General features: G+C 43.7%; 1 protein-coding gene across 1 annotated transcript; it reads left to right on the top strand.

The window, feature by feature from the left end:
• Window positions 1-1,492: 1,492 nt before the first annotated feature.
• Window positions 1,493-25,225, top strand: LOC129696552 (CUB and sushi domain-containing protein 3-like). The gene is made up of 4 exons (XM_055634576.1): window positions 1,493-1,706; window positions 6,087-6,213; window positions 18,220-18,422; window positions 23,722-25,225. Exons 1-4 carry the CDS (start codon window positions 1,658-1,660, stop codon window positions 23,919-23,921), a joined length of 579 nt encoding a protein of 192 aa, XP_055490551.1. The 5' UTR covers window positions 1,493-1,657; the 3' UTR covers window positions 23,922-25,225.
• Window positions 25,226-25,577: the final 352 nt, after the last annotated feature.

The following is a 25,577-nucleotide window of genomic DNA, read 5'->3' as shown; positions in this document are numbered from 1 at the left end:
TGGTGTACAATTTTGGTCGCCCAATTATAGGAAGGATGTCAACAAAATAGAGAGAGTACAGAGGAGATTTACTAGAATGTTGCCTGGGTTTCAACAACTAAGTTACAGAGAAAGGTTGAATAAGTTAGGTCTTTATTCTCTGGAGCGCAGAAGGTTAAGGGGGGACTTGATAGAGGTCTTTAAAATGATGAGAGGGAGAGACAGAGTTGATGTGGACAAGCTTTTCCCTTTGAGAATAGGGAAGATTCAAACAGGAGGACATGACTTCAGAATTAAGGGACAGAAGTTTAGTGGTAATATGAGGGGGAACTTCTTTACTCAGAGAGTGGTAGCGGTGTGGAATGAGCTTCCAGTGGAAGTGGTGGAGGCGGGTTCGTTGGTATCATTTAAAAATAAATTGGATAGGCATATGGATGAGAAGGGAATCGGGGGTTATGGTATGAGTGCAGGCAGGTGGGACTAAGGGAAAAAAAGTTGTTTGGCACGGACTTGTAGGGCCGAGATGGCCTGTTTCCGTGCTGTAATTGTTATATGGTTATATGGGTGATCAAAAGCATAAAAGGTGGGAGATGAGGGCTATCCAGAAGTGCTTTGGAATGATGAAAGACAGTGATAACAATTGTATTGTTGAAAATTGCAGCAGCAGCTGAACCTGTGCATTTCCAGAGATTGTTAATATTTAGAACGTAGGGACAGACAGCTCTGAATATACATGGTCTGAAGGCAATCTAACAGGATAATCAGATGGAAACTTTGCTGAGAGTTCAGCTTTAAAGAGTAACCAAAGTATGAATGAAGTTGATTTTACATTTCGTCTTTTAAAAATTCTGACTAAGCATGAGCTGAAGGTAGGAATACTGCACTCTGTTGCCCTCAGAGATAATACACTGTATTAAATGCTGGAGTAACTCAGTGGGACAGGCAGCAACTGGAGAGAAGGAATGGATGACGTGGGCTGAATTCAAAGAAAGGTCTCAACCCAAAATGTCACCCATTCATTCTCTCCACAGACGCCGCCTGTCCCACTGAGTTTCTCCAGCATTTTGGTCAACCTTTGATTTAAACCAGCATCTACAGTCCTTGCTACACAAGTTATTAAGATTTATCAACAAATTTTGCACGCAAAAATGTCTGATGACCATCCATGATGATCAAGAAAGGATGCCATAAATATATATTTTTTCATTTGAAAATGAATGACAGAAAGAGTTACATAGTTATATATCTAAATGAATTAAAAGACAAAAATGTCAGCAGACTTTCATGCCCTTATATTTTACAATAAATGATCTTTGTAAATAATTTGGCATTGCTGCATTTATTAAGTTCTACTCTTCTATGTGGAAAAAATCATTCTGATTTAATCTTTTTGATCAAGTGGATAAATCTCTTTTGTTTCTCGAGTGGCTCATCTCCGAATTGTGATGCAATAGGCTCTGACATTTCCATTTGTACTGTCAAGATTGGATATGCTGTGGTTCAATGAATTCAGCTTCTTCTCTGACCCATCGCAGGTTTTGAGCTCTCTCACTGTGAAGATCCTGGCGTCCCCCACTTTGGATACAAATTTAGCGACCAGGGCCATTTTGCTGGAAGCACGATTTCTTACGGGTGCGATCCAGGCTACACTCTGCATGGAAGTAGTATCCTGAAATGTATGACAGGAGAACGAAGAGCTTGGGACTACCCGCTCCCATCGTGCATTGGTAAGAAACCTATCTGGCCACATTGGGTAATTATCAATTTCAAATGCAAACCTTTGCAGCATTATACGGAAGATGTATTGAGTGTAAAGTATTTCATTGGAGCATACTTTTGGAATTCACATGTGTTACAATAATTATTTCCAAACTTATCATGAATCAGGGAGACATAACCGGAGTAGATACAGTAAACTGTCGTTATAACAGATCATGGAGGGAGGAATGGTGTCCATTGTTGTCAATTGTTTGCTATAACTGAGTAAGGGAGTATCATTGCACAAGTCATCAAAACAGAGAACTGCAGATGCCGGTTAATAGACAAAAGGATACAAGGTGCTGGAGTAACTCAGCATGTCAGGCAGTTTCTGTGGAGAACATGGACAGGTGACGTAACGGGTCTTCATCAGCCTCTTGAACTGGGCCTGGAATCCAGGTGAGTTCCCGGCCCTGGCCTGCTGGTATCCAGGCTAGAGGGGAGGATCAACTGAGTCATTGGTCGCGCGCCCTGGAATGCCGGAGTGTAGGTGAGGGTCAGCGATGAATGGCTGAGGCAGGCATGGCCTGGAAGTGGCCTGCAGTGGCGGCAGTAATTCCAGCCTGGAAGCAGCTGGGGAGGGAGTGCGGACTGGCCTCGGCAGCCCGGCCTGGCAGTGAAGGTTGGTGGGACTGGCCTGGGGCTGTGGTGCGGTTCGGCTGCAGCTTTGGTGGTCCCGGCCTCGGAGAAGCGGTGAAAGTTGGCGCTGTGTCTCCCGATGCCGCTGTGGGTCTCGACCCCATGGCGGTCTGGTGCATGGCATGATCCAGTGATGGGTCGTGACCCAAAATATCACCTATCCATGCTCTCCAGAGATGCTGCCTGACCTGCTGAGTTACTCCAACATTTTGTGTCCTTCATCATTGCACAAGTGTCAATCATAAGGTCATTAGTGGTAGGAGCAGAATTAGGCCATTCAGCCCATGAAGTCTACCTAGCCATTTAATCATGGCTGATCTATCTCTCCCTCCTAACCCCATTCTCCTGCCTTCTCCCCATAACCTTTGACACCTGTATTAATCAAAAATCCATCTATCCCTGCCTTAAAAATATCCACTGACTTGGCCTCCAGCCTTTTGTGGCAAAGAATTCCACAGATTTACCACTGTCTGACTAAAGAAATATCTCCTCATCGCCTTCCTAAAATAACATACTTTAATTCTGAGGCCATGACCTCTACTCTGAGACTCTCCCACGAGTGGAAACATCCTCTCCACATCCACTCTATCCACGCCTTTCACTGTTCTGCATGCTTCAATGAGGTCCCCCCTCATTCTTCTAAACTCCAGCGAGTACAGGCCCAGTGCTGACAAACGCTCATCATAGGTTAACGCAGTGCTTCCACACCTCAAAAAAATGTCCTGAAACAGAATTCCAAATTATCTGGAATTTGATGGTCTTTCCTGGCCCAGTAACCCTTCCCCAACTGCGCATGTGTGGCTGCCGCCCCAACTGCGCACAAGCGGATACTGGGCCCACTGCGCATGCGCGGGGAGACGGCGTCCCTATCGCATCACCAGCGCCATTTTCAATTTTGACGCAGCTGACGGGCCTCCCTCAACTGCGCAGGCGCGGATGGTCGTAAATATACAGGTATATACTTTTTTTCCGCAGGGGGGCTGATTGGACCCCTTTGCTTCTCCCCGCGCCTGTGCAGTGGGTCCAGTATCTGCGCATGTGCAGTTTCGGGCGGCAGTTACACTTGGGGACTTGGGGAAGGCTTCCCGGGCCAGGAATTTTCAGAAATTTCCCAAAATTATTTTATTTCCCTAAAATTACCCGAAGACAACCAGAATTTCCTGAATTTTGCGTAATTTTATTCAAAGTGGAAACACTGGGTTAACGTACTCATTCCTGGCATCATTCTTGTAGACCTCCTCTGGACCCTCGCCAGTGCACGCACATCCTTCCTCAGATATAGTGCCCAAAGTTGCTCACATATTCCAAATGCGGCCTGACCAGCGCCTTATAGAGCTGCAGCATTGCATCCTTTTTTGTTGGATACAAGTCTTCTTGGAATAAATGCTAGCATTGAGTTTGTTTTGAGTTTTCAATCAAAGCAATTGCTTGTCTGTCACCTCTCACAATAGAACTAGCAGCTTCTGTTCTTAAAGAGACAATGGCGTTTGATTATTGTGGAGGCACTCCGTCCATTGCAACCAAACTCCGTTATAAAGAGGTCCGTAATAACAAGGGTAAACCGCATTTGCGTGTTAATGGGAAGGTAACCTACATGCAGACCATTAATTGAGTGCTTTGTAATGTGTGGTCACTCTTAAGCAAATATTGTTTGCTGCACAATACATTTACATAACACATGAATTGAATCACTGTAAAATATTCAGCAAGTTATTGAAATTAGTTAAATAATCTATTGTCACATGTGACAAATCACAGTGAAAATCTTTGCGTGAGGTAGGCAAGGTAGGCAAATAGTTGCCCAAAAAATGGCCCTGACAAAGTTATAAAGTACCAGGCAGCACCAGGTCCCCCTTTGTTCTCCCTCTCCTCACAGCGGTCTCCCCACGCTCGGTCCTCCACTATCCATTGTTCTTCCCTCTCACTAACGACACATCAATTGAGTGAGGAGCAAAATTGCGATCAATAACTTCACCAGCGCTTGATAACTGGGGTGTGCTGATTCTAAATTCTTATTATCCAAAGTCAAAAATGAGTTTGATCGATCTCAGATTTACTGCTGTTTCTTTTAATTACTTAGCACGAACTTTCACTTAATTGACGTGCACAATATTTCCATCAGAGAGTTTGTGCCGATAAAAATGGAGGCGTAAAGGTTAGCGCTGTTAAATCAGTTGGAAAGAGATCAAATTTCATTAGCCACAAAATTTGATGGAGAAACACTATTGTTTGTGCACCACAGATTCCTCGTGGCAACCTCGCACATTTGTGAGGCGGGTTGTGTCGATTGGTATATTGGAAAGGCATTATCCTGTGGTGTTAATACGCAATGGAAAATGTTGCATGTGGCCCAGTGACACCAAGGGCAGATGATGCTGACCACCTGGCAGCAATGGAGGTCAACACTCTACTGCATTCCACAGCGTTTTACTGAGCAGCTTGGCTCAGCCCGCCTGGACCTACCTGATCTTCACATTGCCAGGCACTTTAATTCTCCTTCCATTCCCACACAGACTTTCCTGTCCTAGGGGTCTCGTCCATTGCCAGAGTGAGGCTAACACAAATTGGAGGAACAGCATCTCATATTTTGCTTGGGCAACTTACAATCCAGTGGCAGGAATATTGATTTCTCTAACTTGAAGTAATCTCAGTACTCCCCCTCCCTCTCTCTCTCCCTCCCCCACCCAAGTCGCACCAGCTTCTCGTTTTCACCCAATAAACAGCTACTAATGTTTAAGAAAGGAACTGCAGATGCTAGAAAATCCAAGGTAGACAAAAATGCTGGAGAAACTCAGCGGGTGAGGCAGCATCTATGGAGCAAAGGAAATACGCAACGTTTCGGGTCGAAACCCTTCTTCGGACTGATCATACGCAACGTTTTGGGTCGAAACCCTTCTTCAGACTGACAATGGCTTGTTTCCTTTATTATAGTTACTTTGAACCTTTGAACCTTTTTTTGCATATCGTCCATTCATTGTTCTTTATCTCTCGACATCATCGTCTATCTCTCCCATTTCCCTTTCCTGTGACTTACAGTCTGAAGAAGGGTCTTGACCTGAAACGTCACCCATTCCTTCTCTCCAGACATGCTGCCTGTCCCGCTGAGTTACTCCAGCTTTTTGTGCCTATCTTCGGTTTAAACCAGCATCTCCAACACTCTACTGAATGCTGCCTTAGGACAACTGATCATACTTTCAGCACCAGACTCAACCCCCAGCCCAGCCTACCCCACTAAACTTTCCCATTTCAACTTCCGCAGCGGTGATGCCCTTCAACTGCCCGACTATTCATTCAGCTGTTTTATTCACAGGACATGACCAACTTAGTTTGGCCAGTGTAACTTATCTACACAGACTTGTCCAAGTAATGAACAGACTGAGTATTACAAATCAAAATCGATGTCTGTCCATTCATAGCCAGGGAATGAGTGTTACAATAGACAGTCCTGGCAGAACACCCAGATCTTCTCAATGTGTTGAGTATTCGGCAGTTATTGATTAGTTGTGCATGAAAATAAATTGATAGTTGTTTTTTAAGACTGATAAAAGATTATGTTGATTGTTGGACCTGTTATTTTAACCCTTTCTTTGTCTTGCTTGAAGCAAAAGGCATAATTCTGCTTCAAAAAGTTGACATTAATTGTTAATATAATCAAATAAAATCATAATAATTTGCCAAACATCTATTTGATTTGGTATTTTAATGTCTAGCGGAATGTGGAGGCCAGTTCAAAGGTGAATCAGCTGGAAGAATCCTATCTCCTGGTTATCCTTTCCCTTATGATAATAATCTTCGCTGCATCTGGACAATTGAAATGGATCCAGGAAATATTATCAGGTACTATATATTTTATTTTATTTTATTTAAAATATTTTGCAGTAAAAATCTTGTTCAAAAATAAGCCCATCCAGAGTGGCTAAATTGTGTATTAATGGGAAAAATAATCTTTAATCAATTAAAATTTAACAGATTGCTTTGTGTTTTCTAAGCTGTTGGAATTTGGAAGAAGCATAATATAGAACTGGATTGTCCTGAACAATTCAACTACCCAGATATGGCATTCAAAGTCCTACTGTCATTAAACGTACTTCTTGATGTTAAAGATTACAGGGAGAAGGCACAAGACTGAGAATGAGGTAGAGATGGAAAAAAAATCAGCCATGATCCAATAGCTGTGCAGACTCGCCCAGCCAAATGGCCTAAAGGGGCTGTCCCACTGTATGAGTTCATTCAAGTGCTCTCCCGAAATCAAACTCGTGGTAATCACGTAGAATGAGCGTAGCGGGTATGTCGGAGCTCGGGGACTTGTAACGCAGCTTGTAATGCTAACGGCAGGTAAGCACGGGAAGACATGTGAAGGTTTTTCAACATGTTGAAAAATGTCCACGAGAGCCCAAGTACTTACGAGCGGCCATTACCGTAAATCTCCGAGTTCGAATCAGGGCAAACACGGGGAGAACTCTTACTTTAACTCGTAAAGTGGAACAGGGCTAAGTGACGAGTTTAGAAGAGTTTAGGAGAATTTGAAAAAGTGTCACGTTGAAGACCTCCTTCGACTATGTGGAAGACTAGCTTGGCCTACCTTCGGGAAAATTGGATACCGAATAGTGGAGAGTGAAAACGACCTCCTTCGATCTTCTTCGACTATGTTGAAGACTATCTACGACTACCTTCGACTACCCTCGATTACCTACAAGTAACATGCTGACCTAGTACGACCTACCTTGACTAAACCTATGAAAAAAAAAAGAATTATTTCCATGGCAATCTTTTTTTACTCACGGCCACTTTTCAGCATGTTGAAAAATACGCTGCGACCTAGCTGAGTACACGGGGACCACCCTTGAGCAGGAAGGAGAGTTACAAAGACATCCTAGGACCTTGTGTCGACAATGCTGCGAGTATGGGTCAAGGGCAAATTCTTCTGAACTCGCGGAATAGGTCGCCACAGTGGGACAGCCCCTTAATTATGCTTTTATTATGGGGAGGTTTTGGATGAGGCGATCTCTGCCCAGCCTCCTTCACTTCCCCCAACCCCCACAGATCAAGTGGGCATCTAGCAAGACAAATTAGAATTGGATAGACACAAAAAGCTGGAGTAACTCAGCGGAATAGGCAGCGTCTCAGGAGAGAAGGAACGGGTGACATTTCGGATTGGGACCATTCTTCGGGTCGAGACCCTCCCGAAACGTCACCCGTTCCTTCTCTCCAGAGATGCTGCCTGTCCCGCTGAATTACTCCATCATTTTGAGTCCTTGCTGTTTAAAACAGCATTTGCAGTTCCTTCCTATGCGGAATAGACTGGGAGATGCCAATAGAACCAAGGAAACACATCCTGAGGCCCTGTTCTGGAGTTGCCTTTGATACATACCCAGCTTGTCAGTGGATTTTTAACAGTAATTGAATGTATTTGATTAACCGGGAAGACTGAATAATTGACAATATCAATGCAGTGTTGTTGTGACTGGTATAGATCAGGAAATGATGCGGTAGCACACAAAAAAACAGTTGTGCTCTGAACCATAATCAAAATCATAATCATAATCATACTTCATTAGCCAAATATGTTTTGCAACATACGAGGAATTTGATTTGCCATACATTCATACCAATAAAAAGCAACAAGACACAAAATACATTTTAACATAAACATCCAACACAGCGGCTCCTCCACATCTCTCACTGTGATGGAAGGTGAAAAAAAAAAAGTTAAATCTCTTCCCTTCTTTGTCCTCCCACGGTCGGGGGCCTCAAACCTTCCGTTGACGGGGTGATCTTGGCTCCCGTAGCAGGCGGTCGGGGTGATCAAGCTCTCGCATCGGGGGGATCTCAGCTCCCCCGCACCGGGCGATCGGACCCCGGGTCGGGCTGGTCGATCCTCATGTGGCTGGGACCTTCCCAACTTTGGTCTCTACCTGACACTTCGAGCTCCTCAATGTTGAAATCCCAGGCAAGGGATTGCAAGCTCCGATGGTAAGTACACCACCCCGTGGTGAGGCTGAAAGTCAGTCTTGAGCAAGGCCGCCAGCTCAATGATGTTAGGCCGCAGAGCGACCGGAGATACGTCTCAAAAAACAATTGCATCTCCAGCAAGGTAAGAGATTGAAAAATAAATTCCCCCGACTGCCTCCCTCACCCCCCACATAAAACAAACCAGAGAACATTAACACAAACTTTTAAAATACACTAAAAATAACAAAAAAGACAAAAAGACAGACAGACTGTTGGCGAGGCTGCCATCGCTGACGGTGCCACCCAGTGGATCAATGATTCATAGACCACTTTAGAGAAAGCCTACAATACCTGAAAAAACAACTGTCTCCAGGGGTCTTGTTCTGTTGTGTACTTTAAATTGGTTTCATCCCAACGTGCAATCAGCAGTTATGGGCTAGGAGAAGGTACAAGGGAGAAGGAGATGAGAAAGAGGAAGGAAAGAGTCAACTAAGTCTGGCCAGACTGTCAGTGGGGGGAAAAAATCATTCTGTATGATTTTATTGATCATAAACCCCATAAACCAGCAATCGGTAGTAATGAAAGCAAGCTCAATGCTAGCATTTATTTCAAGGGAGCTTGTATACAACAACAGGGATGTGATTTTGAGGCTCTGTAGGTGTTGGTAAGGCCACATTTGGAATATTGTGAGCAATTTTGGGCACCGCATGTGAGGGAGGATGTGTTGGCTCTGGAGAGGGTCCAGAGGAGGTTTACAAGAATGATCCCATAAATAAGTAGGTTAGCCAATGACGAGTGTTTGTCGGCTCTGGGCCTGTAGAAGAATGAGGGGGGACCTCATTCAAACATACAGAATAGTGAAAGCTTGGATAGAGTGGATGTGGAGAGGATGTTGGTACTAGTGGGAGAGTCTAGAACTAGAGGTCATAGTCTCAGAATTAAAGGATGTTCTTTTAAGAAGGGATGAGGAGAAATTTATTTAGTCAAAGGGTGCCACAGAAGGCTGTAGAGGCCAAGTCAGTGGATATTTTTTAAGGCAGAGATAGATAGACTCTTGATTAGTACAGGTGTCAGAGGTTATGAGGAGAAGGCAGGAGAATGGGGTTAGGAGGGAGGGATAGATCAGCCATGATTGAATGGCGGGGTAGACTTGATGGGCCGAATGTCCTAATTTTACTCTTATTCCTTATGACCTTATGACCTTATTCCCAGACTTTAATTTGTGAATTTGTAAATGCAACAATAAAAACCTGAATCAACATTTCCAAACAAAATAGATGCTCATAAGATTGTCAGTATTCACACTTTTATGTTCCTTCATGCCTATGTTCTGTATGCATTTTCCTGCTACAGATCTCCAAAGTAATATATCCCAGTGGATCCACTGTTCTTGAGATAGACACAAAATGCTGCAGTAACTCAGCGGGATGGGCAACATCTCTGGAGCCGAGGAATGGGTGACGCTTCTTCAGATGAAGAAGGGTCTTGACCCGAAACGTCACCCATTCCTTCTCTCCAGAGATGCTGCCTGGCCCACTGAGTTACTCTAGCTTTTTGTGTCTATCAGTTTAAACCAGCATCTGCAGTTCCTGTTCCACCATACCTGATTGATGGCTGCAGACTTTCAGTAGAGGAGGCTGCAAGTGGCCTAGCTATTCTAGGCCTAGAATTTGATTTTGGATAACAAAGACCAGTTTTCCTCTGGAATATTGGTGGGAAGCAATCGGTGAAATTGCTGGAATCCAAGCAGAGATTGTTTTGTATCTCCTTAGCCATGGGTGAGATGCTGGAAGACTGGAAGGTGGCTGATATAATCTCTTTATTTAAAAGCTGTAAGGAAAAGTTAGAGAACTACTGGCTTGTGAGCCTAATATCAGTGATGTATATGTTACTGGAGGGATGCGGAAAGACAGAGACCCTCTGCATTTGGAAAGGCAAGAACTAGGAATGTTTAAGAAGGAACTGCAGATGCTGGAAAATCGAAGGTAGACAAAAATGCTGGAGAAACTCTGCGGGTGAGGCAGCATCAATGGAGCAGGGTCTGAGGAAGGGTTTCAACCCGAAACTTTGCCTAGTTCCTTCACTCCATAAAAAAGATGCCAAAAGGATTGATGAGGGCAGGGTGGTTAATATGGTCTACATTACTTTATCAAGGCTTCTGACAAGGCCCTGCATAGTAGATTGGACCGCATGGTGAGACTAGCCAACTGGATGCAAAATTAGCTTGATGAAAAGAGTCAAAGTCTGGAACTGGATTGCTTTTCATATTGGAGGCCTGTGAGCAATGGTGTGCAGCAAGGATCAGCGCTGAGTCCCATGCAGTTTGCCAGATAGTCATAGAGTCATAGAGTAATACAGTGTGGAAACAGGACCTTCGGCCCAACTTGTCCTCACCGGCCAAGATGTCCCAGCTACATTAGTCCCAGCCGCCTGAGTTTGTTCTTATCCCTCCAAACCTGTCCTATCCATGTACCTGTTTCTTAAACAATGGGATAGTCCCAGCCCCAACTACCTCCTCTGGCAGCTTGTTCCATACACCCTTTGTGTGAAAAAGTTACCCCTCAGATTCCTTTTAAATCTTTTCCCCTTCACCTTGAACCTACGTCCTCTGGTCCTCGATTCCCCCTCTCTGGGCAAGAAATTTTGTGCATCTATCCGATCTATTCCTCTCATGATTTTATACACATGATATAGTAAACACTTGGATGGGAAAGTCTGTGGCATGTTTGTAAGTGAGTGGTTGACATCAAATTTTTTGTTACTGTCGTCAGTGTTTGGCAATGTGCATTTGGTTACAACAGGATCTAGATCATCTAGTGAAGTGGACAAAGGAATGGGAAATGGAAACATCCCAGATAAGAACAAAGTGATGCATTTTGGAATGTGAAACCAGGCCAGGACAAAGATGGTGAATAGCAGAGCCCTGACATTGGTATTGCAGAACAGAGAGAATTAGGGATACAAGTACATAGTTCCATGAAAGATGCAACATAGGTAGAAAAAGTGATGAAAAAAGCACATGTCTCGCTTGCCTTCATAGGATGGACCATTGAGTACAAGAGTCGGGATGTCATGTCACAATTGTGCAGGACATTAGTCCATGGAATATTTTGGCTAGTTTTGGTCACCATTATATAGGAAGGAAATTATTTAGCTAGAGATGTGGAAAAAAAGAATCAGAAGAATGTTGTCAAAACTAGCAGGCTTGTGTTTTGAGGAAGGAATGGATAAGTTGTAGCTATTTTACTTGAGCCAAAAGGACTGAAGGGTGACCTTATAGACTTTCATAAAATCATTTGGGGGCATATAAAAGATAGGTTGTTTCAATCCTTTTCCCAACATAGGGAAGTCTAAAAATCAAGTTAAGGTTTTAGATGAGAGGGGAAAGCATTAACGAGGATCTGAAAGGCAGTTTTCACGCAGAGCATGGTGGCCACATTGAATGATTTGCCAGAGGAGGTGGAAGAGCCAGGTATAATGACAACTTTGGAAAGATGCTTGCACAAGTTCATGGTGGGAACAGTTTAGATGGCTGCACAGTCTCCTCCCTGTCAATGTTGCTCTGATCCCTGTCTCTGACAGAGAGGTCATGAGAAGCCAATCCTCTGCATCATTAGTCACAGCTGGGTCCAATTAGCTGCCATCAGCTTGGCCCACCTAAACCTCATCATCAGCCTACTCCTTATAAAATCCACACATTATTGCCATTGGGGGAAGGTGATAGAAGAGGGTGTTGCTTGTCTTGCTGAGTTACTCCAGCATTTTGTGTCTATCTTTGGTATGAACCAGCATCTGCACACGCACGCATGCACGCACCATCAAGCCAATTAACCGACAAATGTCTGCGGAGTGTGGGAGGAAACCGAAGATCTCGGAGAAAACCCATGCGGTCACTGGAAGAACATACAAACTCCGTACAGACAGCATCCGTAGTTGGGATCGAACTCGAGTCTCCGGTGCTGCAAGCGCTGTAAGGCAGCAACTCTAGCGCTGTGCCACCCTGGCTGCCCATGGTGGTGCACTGGTAGGGGAAGCAGGAGAGAAAGGGGAAGAAGGAAGCAAGAAGAGGAAATTGGGGCACCTTCCTGCTAGCTGTGTTTCCCTGTCACTGATTCGAGGATGACTGAGCCGCTGGGTCAAACCTAAGACCACAATTGTCACCGTGTGGTCAAGACTGGGCTGATGCCTCTACTGATGCTGCGGCTGAGTGGCTGGGTCAAGCCTGGAATGCCAGTGCCTCTTCCTGTCTATGGACATTGAGTGACTGGCCCCTCACACACAGAGGCAAAGCCTGAGCTGCCTGGGCAATCCAGGGACCTCCAGTGCTGTCTTTTCATGCTTCATGGCTGAGCTGATGACATAAGTCTCAGACAGCAGCCCTTCCTCTATGAACTGCAGGGAGAAGCCTACAATCACCACACCTCCTCAGACAAGCAACGAGAGAGACAGCACCCCCATGCAGATCTGAACATTCTTGTTATTGTGAATAAAACAAATCACATGAATTCACCCTAATGTGAGCATTGGTGTGATCACTGCCAAAACCAGCATCATCCTTGATGCCACGAGGCATGCGGGCCAAATGCAGACAAATAGGACTAGATGAGGATGGTGTCTTGGTCGACAAGGATGTTAGAATGAAGGGTTATTTGCATGCTCTCTTTACATTTGGGTTCCCAAAATTGCATTTTTGGAACTATTTACCAAATCTACATTGGAATGGATGGACTTCAAGCTTTGCACAAACCTATAGCATTATTGGTGGCCAGAGGGCAAGAATCAAAGCCTGTGATCAAGGGTGGAGAACCCGGGGGGGGGGGCTAGAGGGGACATGTCCCCTCCATGTTTGAGAGGTGGGGGACATCCCCCCCCCCCCAAGTTTTTGGAAACCGGATTTTAAAATCTGGTGAAATCTCAACTCTGATGGTCGAGGGCACTGATTGGACGAGAGAGATGTCGGTCAGCAGGCAATGGGGGCGGGACATGATTCAGTGCGATGATTGGAGGAGGGAGGAGTGGGGGGGGGGGGGTCTGAGGATAAAGTGCGGTGATTGGAGGAGGGAGAAGTGGTACAGACCTGCGCTTCATCTGCAGCTAGGATCGATCCTGGTCGATCCTGGCTGGGTCTCCGGCGCTGTTCTATCCCCTCCCGAGTGCTCCTCCCCCCCCACCCCACTCCTCCAATCTTTGCTGCCGACATCTATGGTGGCCAGAGAGGTCGGCAACAAAGATCCTCCGCTATAGGATCTTTGGTGGGGAATCAGACGGGCTAGCGCAGAGAAACAGCGCTAAACCCAGCTAACTCTGCCTGTCCTGCCAGGTGAGCCTACAGTCTTCCTGGACTTGTGGGAAATCTGGCCAGCACGGAGAAGCAGTGCTAGTATCCCGTCAGTCCAGACCAAAGACAGGGCTGTAGTTAACCCGGTGAGACTGGCAGAGTTGTGCTACAGTTAGCGCTGGATTGAGCCTCCGAAGCCTCACGCGCGCATGTGTGTGAGTGTGCGCATGCGCGCACGGCTGCCAAAAAATGGTGTCCCCGTCCCCTCCATGTTTTGATAGCGATTTCCGCCCTTGCCTGTGATCAATGCTCCTTTAAGAAATGCAACATCCCTACCGACACATGGGAATCAGTCAACTGCTAAAATTGAAATGGGAGTATTTTGATTGGTTTGAAAACCTTGACGCTATGTGTCAGAAACATACAGAATCCCTGCGACCACAGTAGAAGGAAGGGGCCATCTCGCAATCTATCCACCCACCTGCCCAGTCAGGCATACCCTATCCTAAGCCTATGGTTCCCAGTCTGGCCTCATCAGTCATCTCGGAACGCGCAAAACCAGACTGGAAGCAAGTCATCTTTGATCCCGAGGGACTGTCAAGGAAGTCTAGAACCAGGGGCCACAGTCTTAGAATAAAGGGGAAGCCATTTAAGACTGAGGTGAGAAAAAACTTTTTCACCCAGAGAGTTGTGAATTTGTGGAATACCCTGTCACAGAGGGCAGTGGAGGCCAAGTCACAGGATGGATTTAAGACAGAGTTAGATAGAGCTCTAGGGGCTTGTGGAATCTAGGGATATGGGGAGAAGGCAGGCACGGGTTACTGATTGGGGACGATCAGCCATGATCACAATTAATGGCGGTGCTGGCTCGAAGGGCCGAATGGCCTCCTCCTGTACCTATTTTCTATGTGTCTATGAAGTACAATGCCCATAATTGTGAATTCACCCCTTCTATCTCTGGTCACTCCTCGTGACAATGTATTTTAATTCGCATTGTAGAAGTAACAATTATTGTGATATAAACATCTCAAAAATAGTTATTACTCAAAACATGCCTCATTACAAGGAAAAAAAAAGAATATTCTTGACTGTCTTCCAGGTATCTTCACCTGGTTCTGATTTTCATTGGCTGTGGTCCCTCTGTGCCTGCTTTGTGACAGATGAAATGCTACTTACTTTTAGTAGAGGAAACTGTAGGCCTTGGAGGAGACAGCAAGGAGCTTTCAACTCTGAAAGCCCAGTTTTATTCTGTAGCATCTTGGTTGGGGGGGTACTAGTTCAGGATGTCTGACTGATGGGGAACAGAATTGAACTGATGGATTGGCAGTACAAGGAAAACCCTGTTGTCTTCCTCAGATAGCAACAGTATTGCTTCTACTTCCCAGGGCAAGGAGATAGCAACCCAAGTAATTTATTATTATTAATTGTTATAACTCTCAACAAGCCATATTACCTATGGAAACTAAACACCCTTGAGGAAGTCTGAGTTTGCACTGCAGCACTTGCTTTGTTTTGTTTAGAGATACAGCGCGAAAACAGACCCTTTTGTCTGGTGAGTCCACGCTAACCGACGATCCCAGCTCATTAACATTACCCTTCACACACTAGGGACTTTTACATTGCCGCAGGATCTTGATCAGTTGGGTGGGTGGCCTGAGGAATGGTTAATGGAATTTAAAAAAGGGAACTGCAGGGTGTTGCATTTTTCATGAATTCAAACCACGACAGGACCCACATAGTGAATGCCTGAGCCATGGGGAGTATTGTTAGAGCAGAGCAACCTAGGATTCTAGGTACATAGCTCCTTGAAAGTGTCATAAGTAGAAAGGGTGGTCAAGAAGGCTTTCAGCACATTGGCCTTCATCAGTCAGTGTTGAGTATAGAAATTGGAGGTTATGTTGCAGTTGTACAGTGAGGCCAGATTTAAAGTATCGTGTTTAGTTTTGGTTATCCTGTGAAAGAAAATATGTTGTTAAGCTGGAAAGGGTGCAGAAAAGATTTGAGGATGTTGCCAGGACTTGAGGGCCTGAGCTATAGGGAGAGGTTGAGCAGACTGGGTCTTTATTCCTTGGAGTGCAGAGCGAGTTGGAATGACTCTAGAGGCGTGAAAGATCATGAGACAAAAAGATAGGGTAAATGCACCCAGCAGAGGGAAATCGGAGAACATAGGTTTAAGATGAGGGGGAAAGATTTAATGGGAACCTGAGGGGCAACTTTTATACACAAAGGTTGGTAGGTGTATGGAACAAGCTGCCAGAGTTTTAGTTTAGTTTACTTACTTGCGTTTTATTGCAGACTCAAGGTCAGATAAAAGATAAGACATTACATAGAATAAATGGCATACAAAAGCACAATTAATTACATAAGCACAATACATGGTTTAAGATCAAGAATTAAAAAAATCTGTGTCCTACAAGACAACTATACCAATGTCTCCACAGCTGGGATTAGTAGTGTGTAGTGCTAAACCTTGTGTTTGCTAAGGCCAAAATGATTTTATTTTCAGTCATAGAGATTTTCAGAGAGAGTGCGGAAACAGGCCCTTCGACACAGAGTCCGCACCGACCAGCGATCTCCACACATTAACACTATCCAACACACACTAGGTACAATTTACACTTCCACCAAGCCAATTAACCAACAAATCTTTACGTCTTTGGAGTGTGCGAGGAAACCGAAGATCTCAGAGAAAATCCACGCGGTCACAGGAAAACCGTACAAACAGTCGTAGTAAGAGGAGGTATTTGCAGCTGGAACTATTGCAATGTTTAAGTACATGGATAGGGTTGGTTTAGAGGGATATGGGCCATACACAGGCAGGTGGGACCAGTGTAGATGGGGCAAGTTGGTCGGCATGGGCAATTTAGGTTGAAGGGCCGGTTTGTGCTGACTAGCTTTAAGCAGTGTAAAAACGTTTTTAGTGTTATTAATCCCTCGTGATGTTAGTCCTCTGCTGCTACATCTAACCAATGAACAACACAGTTTGTGCTGTCTAGATGCTGCAGTATAGTAGCATGGTGCTTGCATTTGACTGACTGGATGAAATTAATCATCCAATAATTGTGGCTATTATCGGGGGTGTCCAATTTTGCCCTTCTTCATTTATGCATTGCTACTATTTTAAATTAAATGCTCAGATGAATTATTTAGTTTATACATATTTAATCTTATGCTTTCTGATATTAAGACAATCAGATCATCCTTATTACATACATTATCATCCATGATAAGAATACTTGAGATGATATCTCCAAAGCATTTGAGTTGTAGTTAATTTTCTGTGTTAAATAATTGTACTCCGATTTAGCTGGAAAGAATGGCGAGAAGATTTACAAAGATTCTGCCAGGACTCATCTGTCTCGGCTACATAAAGAGGTTAGGCAGGCTGGGACTTTATTCCTTTGAATGCAAAGGGGCGATCTTAAAGCGGCGTGTAAAATCACGAGGTAAATAGAATTAATGTACAAAGTCTTTTTCCCATGGTAGGGGAATAAAGAACAAGAGTACATAGGCTTAAGGTGAGTGGGGAAAGATGAAAATCAGAACCCGAGTGACACTCTATTTTCATACAGAAGGTGCATATATGGAAATAACTGCCAGAGGAAGTATTTGAATTGGGTACAATAACACATTTAAACCTAATTTAGGCAGGTGCAAGGGTAGAAAAGGTTAAAGTAATAAGGGCCAAATATAGGACGAGCTTAGATTGGCACCTTGGCCGTTATGGCTGAGTTAGCAGAATCCATTTTTTTTTGGTATAAATGTAATGTTTTGCAGAAACATGGCATTTAGTCCCATGGAACTCTCGGTGGCTTTTCAAAAGATTTAATTGTGAGGAAGTTACCATAGAATAAAGTGGATTGGAAAGATTAGAAAAAAAATGACAACTGTCCTGCTGTTAAGCAGTGATATAGACTTAAGGCTAAACATTGAAGGGGAAATTTTGTAATTGGCATTTCATTGATCATATTGGAGGTTATTTAGTGGCACAGGTGTGTATTGAGCGCAGTTTTTTTTTAAATCTCTGAGCTTAGTACAATGAATATTGGAAAATTAAATGAAAATGTTCGATAAATTAAATGGTTTCTGCAGTGACTGCAACACAAACACAAAGTTAAAACTTCAGGTGGGTGACCTTTCATCACCGGTTTAACATTCCTGAAATCTTTCCTTGATTTTCCGTGTTACTAAACGCTATCTGTAGCTCGTTTTTATCCCACACAGTGGTTCATTTCTTGATTCACTTTCCAATGTTTCATTGCGTTATTTTGGGACACTTTCATAGTTCTAATTTGGCTGGAGCTGTGTTAATTTTACTTGTAAGAGCTTGTTATGGTTCAAAACTGACCATTCATTTGTAAATGAGTGTACTTGACATCAAGAGTGCATTTCACTCTGTGTGGCATCAGCGACCACTAGCAATGCTGAAATCTCCACAGATCCAGAGGAAAACTATCCAAACTGCAGTTTTGCGTTGTCAATCCACAAATATCAGATTGTTAACCAGTGGTCCAGGTCATAATATTTTCCATGTTGCAAAATATTTTCAATATTATGCCAATCTTGTAGATTTAGGCTGTCTATTATAATGATCACTTTTCTTCATTTTTCAGTCTTCAGTTTATTGCGTTTGATACTGAGGCATCTCATGACATTTTACGTGTGTGGGATGGTCTTCCTGAGAACGAGATGCTTCTGAAAGAAGTTAGCGGATCTCTTTTTCCTGATAATATCCACAGCACCCTCAACATTATCACAATCCAGTTTGATACTGACTTCTTCATCAGTAAATCAGGATTTGCTGTCCAGTTTTCAAGTAAGTATCAGGTTAATTATTTATTTCCATGTAAAGTGCATCCCCTTTATAGTGTGGGAAGGATGAATTTGTACTTTAATTAAAAGACCTTCTCAGCAGGTTTAATATATGATTAAAGTTTCTAAGTCCATAACTCCCTTAAAGTGACAACAGAAGTAGTTAGACAAAAATGCTGGAGAAACTCAGCGGGTGAGGCAGCATCTATGTAGAGAAGGAATAGGCGACGTTTGAGTTTCTCCAGCACTTTTGTCAACCTTCGATTGTTCAAGCATCTGCAATTCTTTCTTAAACAGAAGTAGAATGGTTAAGAACTCATATGGTTTGCTTACCTATACTGGTGGGACATTGCATACAAGAATCAGGAAGTCATGATGCAGCTTTATAGGACTTTGTCTAAGCTGCAGTTCTGGTTGCCCCATTATCGGAATCGTGTAAAGGCTTTGGAAAGGCTGCAAGGGAGGCTTACTAGAATGATGCCTGGATTAGGGGATATTAGCTACACAGTTGGATAGACTTGGGTTGTTTTCTCTAAAATTCCGGAAGTTAAGGGGAAACCTCGAAGAAGTATATAAAATGGTAGACAGTCAACCATTTTCTCAGAATGGAGTTATCAAATGCCAGAGAGCATAGATTTAAGCTAAAGGGGACTAAGTTTATCGGAGGTGCTGGGCAAGGTTTTTACAGAGGGTGATGAGTGCCTGAAACGCGCTGCCAAGCGTGGAGATTGTCAGATAGAAGACTTTTGGATAGGCATAGGGAGATGCAGGGAATGGAGGGATATGGACTCTGTGCAGGCAGATAAGAGTTTGCCTTGGCATTATGTTCAGCACAGACATAGTGGGATGAAGGCCCCTATTCCTGTACTGTAGTGTTCTATGTTCATGGAAATAAATCTAAAGCAAATATAGAAATATTAATATGTGCCAAGTAACACTTATCTGATATTTACATTATTAAACTATTCTCCTTTAAACAGATGTACATACTGAAAGTGTTTGTTGCAGTTCTGTTCTTTTTTATTGATGCAGTTGGTGACAACAGGAAGTTTTAGTTTTCAAGCATATTCTGAGAAAAAGAACAAGGCAAAAAGTGTAAACAATGTTGGCACAAATATAACGGTGCGTTGCTGAATTGATAGATGGCCACCCACAGCCCTTCAGCATAGTGATCATTCTACACACTAATCTCTCATGTAGGAACTTGATGAAAGCCTTCTGAAAGTCTGCATGCACTCTCCCATCTACTCTACTCATATTTTTTTTTAATTCCAGTAAGATTGATATGCATGATTTTCCTTTTATAAAGCCATGCTGATTTTGACTGACCCTATTGAAAAATACAACATGCTGGAATAACTCAGTGGGTCAGGCAGCATCCCTGAAGAACATCCCTTCAGACTGCTCAATCCAGTTGTTCTGATATTTTCCCTGTTTTCTAAATAGTCTGCTGTGGCATCTTTAATAGTAAATTCTAGCAGACTTCTACCCAGACTACAATTCCCTCTTGTCTCATTCCCTCCATGTTTTTAATTGTGGAATTATTTTGGCTACCCTCCAATCCATAGGAACTGATCCAGAGTTGTTTCCAGAGTGCTTTCAATTACACTGAGATGTCACCATTGATGCCACTGTCACTACCACTGATGCTGACTGTCATATCCTTTTGCGAACTGTAACATTCCTGCATCTCATAACAACTAAGCTTACTGTTTGATTGGTATTCAATCTAACCTCAAGATGCTCACTGTCTCCATCACTATCACGTAATGACTGTAGTGTCAATCCTTGGAATGTACTTCGGCAATCCTACTGTAGTAGGTAATGGCCAGGAAAATTCCCGATGGTTTTATCTATCCCCCACGCTACAGAACTAAGGTGCCAACTGTACACGCTACAGAACTAAGGTGCCAACTTTATCCATTTCAGTCAAGCTGTGGAAATAATTGAAGCCAATGAAGAAAAACCTATGTTCAGAAAATCTTAGTTTGGATGTTGCTAAAAGATAAAATCTTATGGGCAAATGGAATAGAGGATTTCAGAAAAGTGAGGTCACCTTAGGAAATTAGAACGGCAGATAACAAGGGCAGTACTGTAGTAATAAAAATAGGAAATGCTAGAAATGAGAGTTCTGGCTACATCTTTGGGAAGAGAAACAGAGGTAAGGTTGAATCGGGTCAAGAATGCTTGTTTGTTTTATGTTCAGACACATCACTAAATGCTCACTGAATGATTATGTCCAATGCACCTCAATGCAACATGGTGTGATGGCCACCAAATGGATCATCTTCTGCTCGCGGCACGGGCCTGATCAACCAATTGGATAAATGGTGGCCACACACAATGGAGATTGCTGCTTCCTGATATTTTCCGTCATCACTGTTTCTGCAACTGCCGCAGAAAGAGAAGATCCTTAAAGTCTAATCACCTCCTTTGTGACTGCACAATGATACAGCCAACTACGCGCTTGCATTCAGCTCCATTTTAGGCATATTAATGAATTGGTGTGCAAAATGCCACAGCATTGCATCTGTATTCTCGCCAGATTTTACTTTTTTTCAGAATTTTATAAGCAGCAAATATTTAAATCGCAAAAAGCTATCCAATTTCTTGGCAATAGTTCTTTAATTACACTTCACATACGGAAACAGAACAACATATTATATTCTAATAGTTAATTAAATGAAGTTTGTATTTTCTTTATTATCTGTATTGTAAAATAACAATTCTAGTTTCGAGATACAGCCCGAGAACTGCTCCTTAGGCTCACCGAGTCTGCACCGACCAGCAATTCCTGCACATTAACGCTATCCTACACGCGTGAGGGAGAATTTACCCTTACACCATGCCAATTAACCTAATAACCTGTGCGCCTTTGGAGATGTTTACGTAGATTTCAATCCAGATTTTATGCAGGCATTTGAAATGTGGACATGATGCTTGTCTAGCCAAACCAGGCGTCCTAATTTGAGGAAGGACATCCTTGTGATTGAGGCAGTACAGTGTAGGTTCACGAGATTGACGCCTGGGATGGTTGGACTGTCATATTAGAAAGGATTGAAAAGACTAGGCTTGTAAACTGGAATTTAGAAAGGGGGGGGGGGGGGGGGGGGTGGGATCTTATAAAAAAAATATATAAAAGGACTGGATAAGCTAGATGCAGGAAAAATGTTCCCAATGTTGGGCAAGTCCAGGACCATGGGCCACAGTCTTAGAATAAAGGGGAGGCCATTTAAGAATGAGGTGAGAAAAAACCTTTTCACCCAGAGAGTTGTGAATTTCTGGAATTCCTTGTCACAGAGGGCAGTGGAGGCCAAATCACTGGATGGATTTCAGAGAGGGTTAGATAGAGCTCTAGGGGCTAGTGGAATCAAGGGATATGGGGAGAAGGCAGGCACGGGTTATTGATTGTGGACGATCAGCCATGATCACAATGAATGGGGGTGCTGGCTTGAAGGGCCGAATGGCCTCCTCCTGCACCTATTTTCTATGTTTCTAAGAAGGGTCTCGACCTGAAATGTCGCCCATTCCTTCTCTCCAGAGATGCTGCTTGCCCTGCTGAGTTACTCCAGCATTTTGTGTCTATCTTCCAATTCATATGGTTCTTACTTAAATCTGTTTTGGAACTGTCCTCCGTTGATTGGAAACATTGCCTATTCTGTTCTCAAACTCAAGTGGGAACAGCATGTATTTGAGCCCGGATTCCTGCCCGGTTTCATATGCACCATTTGGCAGCAAGAAGTTGACAAATTAAGATATCATTCAAGGACTAATGGTTGGCAGAGATGATCAGGTGTGGAAATAGGAAGAAGATGAGCCCATTCCAGAGAAGCCCATAGGAGTACACCTGCTTCTTATGGTTTACAAGAAAATCTGTAATTAAATTTCATTCTTGTCAGTCTGGATCTCTTCCAAGCCTAGGGGGGGGAAGCCATTTTGCTGCCCAGAATTCTGACAAATACATTAACTTGGTGAACCAGATCTGCACATATAATGATGGATCCCAATTCTTCATGCATCTAGCCCCTCTGTTCAATAGAGCAAGTGAAGATCAACAGATGGAGAGAAGGAACCTGGAAAAGAAAGGCAAAGACAAGTGGTTTCATTGCTCACACTCTGTTTCTGTAAAGAAGAAATGTATATTTAAATTTTATTTTGCTGTAGAGAGGGGTTTTGTATGTTTGCTCTCATTTGAGAAAACTGAGCCTGCTTTGTCCCTGTGTTCATAGGCCCAAGAAATTGTCACAAATAATATTTGTCCCTAAAACTACCATCTGTTTCCAAGACTGAGCTAATTGTCATTTTATGTTAACATTTGCGATAAGTAACAATGATAATTGCACTTTAAATATACAATGTTGTAGAGTATTTTGGTTTGCCTGAAGGTCTCTATAAATTACAGGCTATTTCTCAATATCAGATTTATCCTAAATGAGTCAATAGCAGAGATACATTAGAGGTACCAAAGACTGTAGGACATTTATCAGCCATAATTTGGATACAGTGTGGAAGCAGGCCCTTTGGCCCACTTAGTCTGCACTGACCAGTGATCCCTGCACATTACCACTATCCTACACACACAACTTTTACATTTATACAAAACCAATTAACCTACGAACCTGCGCATCTTTGGAGTGTGGGAGGAGACAAAAGTTCTCAGAGAAAACACACGCAGGTCACAGGGAGAAAGTAATTTTGTACAGACAGCACCCGTAGTCAGGATTGAACCTGGGTCATGGGTGCTGTAAGCCACTCTACCGCTGTGCCACTGTGCCATGCATAACAATAATTTTTTTTTTTAAAGGGCAATAAAAATTATGTAAGGCAATAACTTGCCATTCCCATTTAAAAATTGGCATTGGCAGACATTTACAAGTGAGCAAAACTCACTTTTGGGAATCATATCTGAGGATGGATTTGGAAAAGGTCCAGAGGAGGTTTACAAGAATGATCCCAGGAATGAGTGAGTTAACATGATGAGCATTTTCATGGACTCAAAATGAACTGCACTGCCCTCACCAGCCAGATTGGTCAGACAGATCTCCCTCTAACAAAGGTCTGGTGACAAACTTTGATTAATTCCTGCCTTTCCAAGCATGGACTAATCCTGGACCTCTTATTTTCCCACCAAGAACTTCCCTACAACTGACGTTATCATTCATTGTCTGCCCACAAGAACTTCCATACAACTGAGCATATAATTACTCAATTTATCCTTGCTCATTTTATTTATTTTTTAATATTTGCAGCAAATGAGATAACATTATAACTGGTTATATTTCCCTTTTTATTTACACCCTTAGGCTCGGTGGCGACAGCTTGTCGTGATCCTGGTGTACCTATGAATGGGAGTCGCAATGGAGATGGCAGGGATCCAGGAGAGACTGTCATCTTCCAGTGTGAACCTGGTTATGAACTTCAGGGTGAAGAAAAAATTACCTGCATCCAAGTGGAAAACCGATACTACTGGCAACCCAGCCCTCCTGTATGCATTGGTATGTAATTTAAAATGTTCTCTTTTATCTCAATAACTGGGTGGCAGTGTGAGCTACGATGAGGATGCTATGAGGCTGCAGGGTGACTTGGATAGGTTGGGTGAATTGGCAGATGCAGTATAATGTGGGTTAATGCGAGGTTATCCACTTCGGTCGCAAGTACAAGAAGGCAGATTATTATCTGAATGGTGTCGGATTAGGAGAAGGGGAGCAGCAACGAGATCGGGGTGTGTTTGTACATCAGTCACTGAAAGTAAGCATGTAGGTATAGCAGTCAGTGAAGAAAGCTAATGGCATGTCGGCCTTCATTGCGAGAGGATTTGAGTTTACGAGCAAGGAGATCCTACCGCAGTTGTACCGGGCCTTGGTGAGACCACACCTGGAGTATTGTATGCAGTTTTGGTCTCCTAATTTGAGGAAGGACATTATTGCTATTGGGATAGTGCAGCATAGGTTCACCAGGTTAATTCCCAGAATGGCAGGACTGACATATGATGAAAGAATGGGAGCAACAGCAGGAGGAGATTAGCAAGAGATAAGACTGATTGGCTCTAGCCTGAGTGGGAGGAGAGAAGTGAGTCAGTGCTGGGAAAACAGTTGAAAACTGAGGAATTCAGTTTGTAAATTGGTAAATCAGGCAATTTATCAGTCAATTTAAGCAAGACTGCTCTTAGGGAGCGGCAGTGAGTGAGCGGCCTTGTGAGTAAAGTGCGAGTCTTTGGCTCGAGAGTCTTTGGAGGAGACCATGCAATACGCTTGAGAGGTAGAGACGAAAGAAGGAGATGTCAGACAAGCTGTTTCAGTGCGATGCTTGCAGTATGTGGGAGGTCAAGGACACCGCTGGTGCCTCTGGCTGCTACAAATGTGAGAAGTGCATCCAGGTAGAGCTCCTGAAGGACCGTGTTGGGAAACTGGAGAAACAAGTGGATGACCTCCGGTTCGTCCGAGAAATGGAATCGTTCCTCGACAAGTCCTACAGTAAGATTGTTACACCTAAGGTACTGGAAGAGAGAATTGGGAGATAGTGAGAAAGGGAGGGAAGCATGGAATGCCAACGTTCCCGGGTGTTGTACCTCTTGTGAACAGGTTCACCCACTTAGAAGCTGTCGGGACAGAAGACGTGATTACACTGAGCGGCGGACTGGCTTGCGATGCGAATAGGGCTGTTGAGCCAAAACCACAAAGGCCTAAGGCAGGCAATGCCATTGTAGTGGGAGACTCCATTGTGAGAGGTACGGACAGGGGTTTCTGCGGCAACAGACGGATGGTGTGCTGCCTTCCTGGTGCCAGGATCCAGGATGTCACGGACAGAGTGCAGAAAATCCTCAAGGGCGAAGGTGAACATCCGGAAGTGGTAGTGCATGTCGGCACAAACGATGTCGGAAAGAAGGGGATCAATATTCTGCAGCATGACTTTAGAGCTCGGAAAAATGCTGAAAAGCAGGACCTCCAGGGTAGTTATCTCCGGTTTGCTTCCAGTTCCTCATGCTGGCGAGAGCAGGAACAGGGAGATACGGGACCTGAACGTGTGGCTGAGGAACTGGTGCACGGGGCAGGGATTTAGATTCTTAGATCACTGGGACCAGTTTTGGGGTAAGGAGGATCTGTACAAAAGGGACGGATTGCATCTTAACAGGTGTGGGACCAGCATTCTGGCAGGCAGG

The sequence above is a fragment of the Leucoraja erinacea genome, chromosome 4 (assembly GCF_028641065.1).
Source record: "Leucoraja erinacea ecotype New England chromosome 4, Leri_hhj_1, whole genome shotgun sequence".
Taxonomy (NCBI): domain Eukaryota; kingdom Metazoa; phylum Chordata; class Chondrichthyes; order Rajiformes; family Rajidae; genus Leucoraja; species Leucoraja erinaceus.
Note: the sequence above shows the minus strand (reverse complement) of the source record. Positions and strands in the feature narration are given on the sequence as shown.